The 8553-nt window shown below is 43.1% G+C and overlaps 1 protein-coding gene across 3 annotated transcripts in view; it reads left to right on the top strand.

Annotated features, from left to right (window-relative positions):
* The first annotated feature begins 562 nt into the window (after positions 1–562).
* SPATA7 (spermatogenesis associated 7) overlaps positions 563–8553 on the top strand; it is a 34567-nt gene continuing 26576 nt past the window's right edge. For all 3 annotated transcript variants that reach the window (XM_031504927.2, XM_077783997.1, XM_077783996.1), the window contains exon 1: positions 563–663. In XM_031504927.2, the coding sequence (XP_031360787.2) occupies positions 624–663 (40 nt within the window). In that variant the 5' untranslated portion in view covers positions 563–623. The remainder of the gene's footprint in view (positions 664–8553) is intronic.

Below are 8553 nucleotides of genomic sequence, written 5' to 3'. Positions count from 1 at the left end.
GCTATGGAGGGGACTGCAGTAGCCCTGGCCGGTCAGTGAGAAAAATCTTCAGACAAAAGTACAAAAGCCCTCAGAGATTTCACATTAGGGAAAATAGCAACCTGTCAAGACAAACTGTAAATACCACCCTATTGCTTCTTCACTGAGCTCAAATGCAGCTCATCCACCGGCATGCACACATTAATCAGTGATGGGGTCAGAGGCTGCTTTTCAGAAGGTTATTTTGTGGTTCATTTTTAAGGCGCTGTTCCTTTTCAAAGACGTCGAGATTAATTTCATCAGTGTAACGCACTAACGCACTGGCAGCTCTCTAGGCTCTCGCTTTGTCACTCGTTCCCTCAAATATCAGCAAATTGACGTAAATTTCTCCCAGGCATTCATTATTCTTCACTTTCCATCAAGTTACAAGAAAAAGGCTTAGGCAATGAGGGCCGTTCGCGGACGGAGCAAAACCTCCGGCGCTGGAAGGCGAACTCGGCCCCGCGGCCGCACCCTCGGCCGGCCCGGCCCCGCGCCGCCGCCATGGCAACGCCGCGCGGGCCGGCCGCGCCCCGCCCGCAGCGCGCGGCGAACCGCCGCAGCCGCCGAGCCCGCCGGTGCCGCCCCGTCGGACCCGGCCGGCCATGGGGCTGAGGACGCAGAACCGCGGCAGGCGGAGCCAAGGTGCGGGGGGCTCGGTGGCGGCTGCGGGAGGAGTGGGGAGAGGGCGGCGGCTGCAGCGCGGGGGACGCGTTGCCTTCCGGCCTCCCCCGTCCTGCCGGCCGTGGGGGTGCGGGGCGCGGGCCGGCCCGCCCGAAGCCGGGGGCAGGCGGGGCCTCCGCCTTCCCCGCTGGCGTGTGTGAGCGGGCAGGGAGCGGGCACGGAGCCTGCAGGGCAGGGGCCCGCCCGAGCCACCGTGGCTCCGGTAGCGGGGCTCGGGGGTCGCGCCGCGCTGCCGCCCGCGCGGCCGCCCCGAGCTGTGCCGGCCCGGCCGTGCCACGCGGACAGTGTCCGTGCCACGGCGGCGGAAGGAGCCAAGGGCCGCGGCTCTGCACGGGGACGAGCCCAGCCCGTGCGGGGCTGCGATCCCCCGAGAGCGCGGCCCGTGCGGGGCTGCGATCCCCGAGAGCCCGGCCCGTGCGGGGCTGTACTCCCCCGAGAGCCCGGCCCGTGCGGGGCTGTACTCCCCCGAGAGCCCGGCCCGTGCGGGGCTGCGATCCCCGAGAGCCCGGCCCGTGCGGGGCTGCGATCCCCGAGAGCCCGGCCCGTGCGGGGCTGTACTCCCCCGAGAGCCCGGCCCGTGCGGGGCTGTACTCCCCCGAGAGCCCGGCCCGTGCGGGGCTGCGATCCCCCGAGAGCCCGGCCCGTGCGGGGCTGCGATCCCCCGAGAGCCCGGCCCGTGCGGGGCTGTACTCCCCCGAGAGCCCGGCCCGTGCGGGGCTGCGATCCCCCGAGAGCCCGGCCCGTGCGGGGCTGCGATCCCCCGAGAGCCCGGCCCGTGCGGGGCTGCGATCCCCGAGAGCCCGGGCCTGGATTGAGCGCCCCGCAGCTGCCGCCGCACGGTGCCTCCGTGCTGTACCGGCACCGAGCGCGGCTGTGGGCAGCGCCTCAGGCTTCGGCCGCGTTCGCGAGGCCGGTTTTTGTGCCCACTTCTTCTCTTAGTTAACTTTCGTCTTCTCCAAAGCTGTTACTCATGGATTATAATGGATTGTACCCTGTGTGTGCAACATCCCCCGGCGTTTAGCTGTAGATCAAAGAGTTTTGGTTTGGTGGGATTTTAATGCAAGTGTAGTTGGATAATAAAAGACTCAAACGTTTTAAAGGTCTTAAAAAGTGATTCCTTAGCCAGCTTTAACTATCTGTGGGCTGCTCTGGTGCCCTGTTCCTATGAATAGTCCTAGGGGCACTTGTCATTCGCGATAAAAAAAAGGTGCAAACATGCGAAAATGCTTTCATGAGCCAACTGTTGCTCTTCAAAAATACCTAAAATATTTTCAGATATAAACTTGATTACAGGCATAACGTAAAACAATGGTAGGAATTATTCAGTGCTGCATTGTAATGTCAAGATCACGCATCGCTGCATAAAATCAGAGCCATTTGAGATAACGTTAGGCTTTGCGTTGCATCTCAGTGTCAGATGTCACTTCAGGAGACTGTGACAGATGCCACTTCAGAAGATGTCTGACATCAAAGTACAGTTTGAACATAAATTCTAATACTATATGGGAATATGAAATTCAGAGCACAAACCAGCATCTTGTGCACCCGATTTTTATGCTGTCTTATGTGGTGTAAAGGAAGTTCTATGACAAATACATCCTTTTTCTGACTATTCTTACATTTGTCAAAATACTTTTATAGACAGTCAGAAAGCATGTCGATTGTTGACCATAAAAAGGGAATAAATAGGATAAAAGATCTAAACTTCATTCAGGCTGCAGCAAGCTTTACTTGAATGACTTCTGTTTAGAAAAAAAATAAAGTTCAAAAGTAGGGAAGAATTACGGTGTGTCTGTTAAATTGGGAGGCCATCGCTGGTCTGCATAGGAGGCTACGATGGAGGCAGAAACGTGTGACTGAACACTCCAGTGTGGGGGTTCTCAGGCACGCAGGAAAGATCCTTAGAGACAGCAAGGATTAGCACAGGCAGAGAGACTAATACACTAAGCTGAGCTGGAAATCTGTGTGCCTGAACAAACTTGGCAGAACAGCCACTGGGTTGCTTGCAGTTCATGAAAGGGGGAGAACACATCATATTTATGGTTTCTCAAAAGAGCTGTATCTAAAATGTTAATACAGAGAAAGTGGGATACACTATGCCATGCCCTGGTTGTATGCCATTCAAAGTTTCTTACTCAGTCTTAGCCTCATCATTTTAAAGAAAGAACCAAAATATGGCACTTGTTTGTATCAGGCCTTGTTTTGTCTAGTAAGAATACTGAGAAAAAATATATATTAATATATTAGAGTGTATAGGATTTTCATGTAGATCTTGTCAAAGTTCAAATAAGGCTGAGATTTTTTTTACCCTCCTAAAAATACCAAAGAATTAATCTGCTATGTTTTTCCCTAATTCCAGGTATAAACCTTGAAGTTATTTACTGTAGTATTTTCAGGAGCCAGTTAATATGCTCACAGATTTATAGTATGACCTCAAATAATCTGAATACTTTAATTTTAAACCAGCTTTGTTGCTTAAATCCAGTCTTCTGCATTGGGCTGTTTAATTCCCATTTCTGTTCAGGTATGTGTTCTGGAGCAGCAATACCTAACAGCATTGTGCACTTACTGTTAATCAACGACACACATTTGTGCCACTTTTATCTTACAGCAGTGGGGAACTCCCCATTACTGCTGCATAGAGGCTGCTATTAGGTTTAGGCAGTTTGCACAGGCTTCCAGGATTTTAAAACAAAATTTAAATGCTTCAAATGTTTATAGACAACATCATTTATTTAGATTTTTCCTGCTTTGTAGGAATTCCTTGCATTAATCTGACTTGAGCTGAAAGGGTGTTAACACACAGACTTGTGAACTAGTTTTTTTTTTAATTATTCCTTCATTTACCACTTGAACAAGCAGCTTATTGAATTTACTAAATTATTCGTTTGGTAGCACCAGTTTTTGTAGAAGCTGAAGTTTTCTTTGACCAACAAGAAAGATAGAAAATTATCTAGTTATATCTTCAAAGAAGGAAAAATATTTACAAGTTTTATTTGAATCCTAATAATTTTAACTGAAATTAGGAAATATTAATTAATATTCTTAACTTTTTACCAAATTTACTTTAATTTATCAAAGTAAAACCTTCACTCAGTAAATTATATATTGTGATTGGGAGAAAAGTCTGATACCCACCTCATCACAGCCTCCTTTCAGGCAGTTGTAGCAAACTAACATAAATTAATTTTTCCTGCAGTTCATATCACAAAATGTGCTACTGACACAGCCATTTGTTTCTGCTTTTGGAGTATGAATAGAGCAATAGTTTGCATCCAGAACTTACCTTGCTGAAACCTGTAGCTAGAAAAATTTTTAAAAATATTTTTCCAGAGTTACTTAGATATGACTGAAGGCAACAGTATTATTTCATTAGATTTCTTAAATTTTTCAGATGAGGGCTTGACTCTTGAAACTGAAATACAATTTTGGTTGCATGGCTTTAATTAATACAGAATACTGTAAGATTATTAATTCTAAAGGTCTGACAGACCTAACTCTTAGGCATTGAGAGTATGTGTAAAGAAGAGCTTTTGTGTAATCCAGCATAGTAAGTGTATAAATAGCACCTATCTAATTAATGGCTTAGGAGGTTATGTATAGTGCTTGTCAGGGGGTGTATAATTTTTGTCACATTTTGCCTATGACACAATTGATCCTACGCAAAATTCAGAGGAAACGTTTGGGATTTTATTTCAAAATCGGAGTACTGTGATTTCCTGGGTCTCTATTGCTTCAGGAAGTTTAGATAATAATGACTATTCTTTCTGCTGGTAAACTCTGCTATTTATTAACAAATGTTAAACGGGATTATTTTAAAGATGGCTTCACATGTGAGACATTATTCTCGCAGTATTGATAAGAGTTTTGTTGTCACTGAAACCAGAAAGAGGTCCAAGAGGCTTTTGTCTCACTTGCATGAACAGGAAAGGAAATACAGGTGTGATTATGACATGCTTGTTTTGCCTCACTGTAACTTTCAAATAAAATGGAATACTGTCTGCATTCAGTAAGTGGCTAAACCTAAAGCCATGTTTGAAGGCTTCTTGCATTTGCATAGGTGCTGCAGAAAAGTAGTGGAGACTTGCCATGTTTGCACCTGTGTTCTTCGCCTAGAGGAGTCTGTGGGCGGGTCACTGCTCTCTGCTGGCCTTTTTGTCTGCCCAGTTCTGCATCTCAAGGCAGCCAAGGATTAGCAACCAGAGAATCTTAAACTAGATGACCAACTGTAGTTCCTATAGCACCTCATCAGCCACAGCTGAGCAAGTAGGGCGTGTTTGAGGGGAGGAATGGCCACAGGTAGAGAAGAGGCAGCAAACTGGGGACAGTGAAAGGAGTTTAAGGGGGATGGTTCAGATGTAAGCTACATGAACAGGAGAGCAGGCCTCATTAGTAGTACTACTAAAAGAATATGGGTTTTTTTTAATATATCATGCTAATACAAAGGGAAAATAGTTAAAACCAGAAAAAAATAGTTTTTATTTAAATAAAGTTTAAATCCAATGTGGATTTTCATAACTAGGTTAATCTTTTAATGTACTCTGAGTTATCATCTTTCGTCTGTGTATTTCTGTGTTGTATTCATATATACAAAAATTTCTGTAGCATAAAGAATTAATGGATACTCCGGTTTGAAAATTCTCCTAGTACCAAATGGCAAGGAGCATGTATTTCAGGTTGTAATTCAGTTCCTTTAGGTATGACCTTGTCAGATATATTAGATAAAATGCTTAAAGGAGTTTCCATGACTGCTTGAAGTAACTTTGAGTTTCACAGAGATTCCTTAAACAAGTTTTGTTCTTTCCTCAGCATATGTACAGCATTAGTGTTGTTGTGTACTGTTAATTGTTTAGAATTAGAAGAGTTAATTCATAGCAGGAAGCCCACTGAGGTCATAAAACTGGTTGGTAGAATTAAGGTGGTAGTGTTAGACATCCTTGATATGTATGAAATACACAGCACAAACCTTCTGCATGTCGTTGCCTGAATTACTCACTTGTGCAAAGGTGTCTCTTAAACAATTTCTGGTTTAGAGCATTGAGATATTAGGGAAGAAAAAAAAGGAAGAAAAAGAGTTGGGAGCAAAAGAAGCAAGAATACCAAACCTTTATAAATCACTGTAGTGGCTAGAGTGCTTGCAAAGCGTTTGTCAGCTTGGGTCCTTATCAGTCTCAGAGGGATCAAATGCCCAAATCTCATGTGGATGATGCAGTTCTAGCCTGTTAGAGGCAGAGGTGTTTCTGCATTGCCAGCTGAGAGGAGGCCACTAGAGAGCTAGGAATGCACGAGTTCTGGAGCCACCAAAGCCAAACTGCTGCACAAAAGGGTCAGTATTGAGAGTGATAAGCATATTCTTCTGGAACAGCTGGGGAGACCTGAAATCTAAATCCACCTGGGGTTGAGGGTTGTCTGAACCCAGGCTAAGGTCTGGGAGCTGCCTTTTGGAAATTACAGTGTTCACAGGCCTCTACACAGTTAAGGTTTCATGTCTTGTAGTTCTAGATTTAGATGCCTATATCCAATATTCCACCTAACATCTCTGTATTTTTATGGATTATCTTTTAAGTAGCAAGTCTTGGTGGGTAAGGGTAGCGTGATTGATTTATTTGCTTAATTTTCATTTGCTTGACTGAAGTACATGCTTGTTATAAAAATAGTAAGTCTAATACTTGTGTTTAAAATCTTTTCTGGGAGAACATGGTAATGAAAGATTGGGCTTCTTTCCAGTACGTATTCACATTCCAAATCTGAAATGGCTTTGTAGAAAAATCATTTCTATAAATTCTGCATATCCACTAACAACCGGAAACAAAGGAAACCACCAATTTCTATAGCTTTTAATACTGTAAAATCAGAAGTTCAGATAGGATGCATTTAAAATTTAAATAAATATATACTCTAAACAAAATATCTTTCAGTTCTCTTTAGAATAATGTAGTTATTACTTATGTTAGATACCAGCTGGAAATAATTTTAGAGAAAGCTGTTTTGGTTTTGTCTTCATTGTTGCTTAGTGTCACAGAAGGAGCTAAAAGATCAAATAAATTTTTAGAAGTATTTAATTTGTTTGCTCTCTGTACTTTATGTATGTCAGTATGAAAATCCTGATTTTATATTCATTGTGGATAGTCCACTTACATCTATAAGGAAATTTACATTTAGATCAGATAGTTACATGTGTCAAAGGTATTTTCCAAGTTATCCTCCCATTGTTTGATTTATATTTGATTAGCTATAAATTACTGAAAATCCCACCTTCTCCTTTAAAATCCTCTTCACATATCTAAGCATTCAGTTTTGTTTCTGCTGTTGCACAAATAACACAGCTGGAATCCAAATAAATACCCATTCAAGTCAAAAGACAACCTGAATTTATAATTATGAAACTTTTGACCATTAGCACTTTCTACTTTCAGTAAGGTAGAAAGAGCCTGCACATACCAAATTCTCCAGTTTCTTCGCTGACATTACCAACATGTTTCTTCATTGTAAGACTGATTTTTGTGCCGTCTGTATGTCCATAGTCAAAATAGAGGGCATTGAAATATTTTTTATTTCTCCCGACTGACACTTTTTGATAGCTTCTTTCGCCTGTGAAATACTTATGCTGACTTTTTCCCCCCCCTGCTCCTTCCCCGGGTACAAATTAATTGTAAAGGACAAAACCAGCAGACAGTTTTTCCGGTGGAATTTGCACTGTGCCATCTGCTGGTGACGCAAAGCAAGTGAACATGGTAAGGGCCAGCCTTCCTGCAGTGCTGAACTGTGCTGTCTGCAGCTGGAGACAGTAAAGGCAGCAGGTTTCTGAGTGTCCCTTGTGGTGTTTAACGCGGGACAAAGTCATTTAGCTTACTTGAAGAGAATCAACTGTAGAGAGAGCAATGTCTGGTTTTTTAAAGTGATCCTGCTTGCCCTTCTAGGATTCTGTCACATAAGGGTGAGTTAGAGGTGATACTGCAAGCATTTACCTTACAATACTGCAGGTGCTTCCCTCTGCAATTATAGCCTAGCTCTGAAGCACAGAGAACAGTGGAATATTTAAGTTATTTGAGCAATTTTGAATGAAACACTTCTGATTCTCAGTTGTCTGCTGAAATCTGGATTGCAGGTATATATGCATGCAGGTTTTTATCACTAGAGAAAATTCTATCAACTGGAATTTATAATCTAACATTCAAGTCCTCCCAAAGATTTGCATTCTTCCAGCACCTGCATGCTGTAAATAATGGAAGACATGGGTTTCAGGGTGGATCCTGCTAGACTGTGGATACCACTTGTATGTGTGTGGTAGAAATATAAAATATTTTGTAAGGAAAGAAATGCTTTATTGGAAATGTTTGCAGTCATTGTGGAAATATTCTGACTCTAATAAATCTAATAAATTCTTGCTGTATATTTGGAACTTTAATATTTGAAAAATAATTTCTTGTTTGTCACTTTGTATGTTTAAATCACAAATGGAGATAAGGAAGAGTTGTACCATGAGGGGAATGAGCCATTTGAAATCGATACAGATGAGCAGGAGTGTTGTCCTTTGGCTTTAAAGATAACAATATAAAGTTAAAACAATTGCAGGATAGTGTTGAAAAAATCTCCAAGAGCATTTTTTTCTTTTTTTTTTCTTTGTCCCTTTTCAACTGCTGATCTGGCAACTTCACAGCAAAAGGAGTGGGAGCACCGTTATTGCAAACACCACAGCTAATACTGCAAATCCACAGAAGCCTGTACTGTATAAAGGCTGGCTTTTCAAAGTATGAACATAATTCAAGATTGCCCTGCTATTTTTTGTGCTTTGTAAGAAAGGTTGAATCTTTGATTTTGTGCCATTTCACAACAGAGTAAAATTATTTT

The sequence above is a fragment of the Lonchura striata genome, chromosome 6, assembly GCF_046129695.1.
Source record: "Lonchura striata isolate bLonStr1 chromosome 6, bLonStr1.mat, whole genome shotgun sequence".
Classification (NCBI taxonomy): Eukaryota; Metazoa; Chordata; class Aves; order Passeriformes; family Estrildidae; genus Lonchura; species Lonchura striata.
Note: the sequence above shows the minus strand (reverse complement) of the source record. Positions and strands in the feature narration are given on the sequence as shown.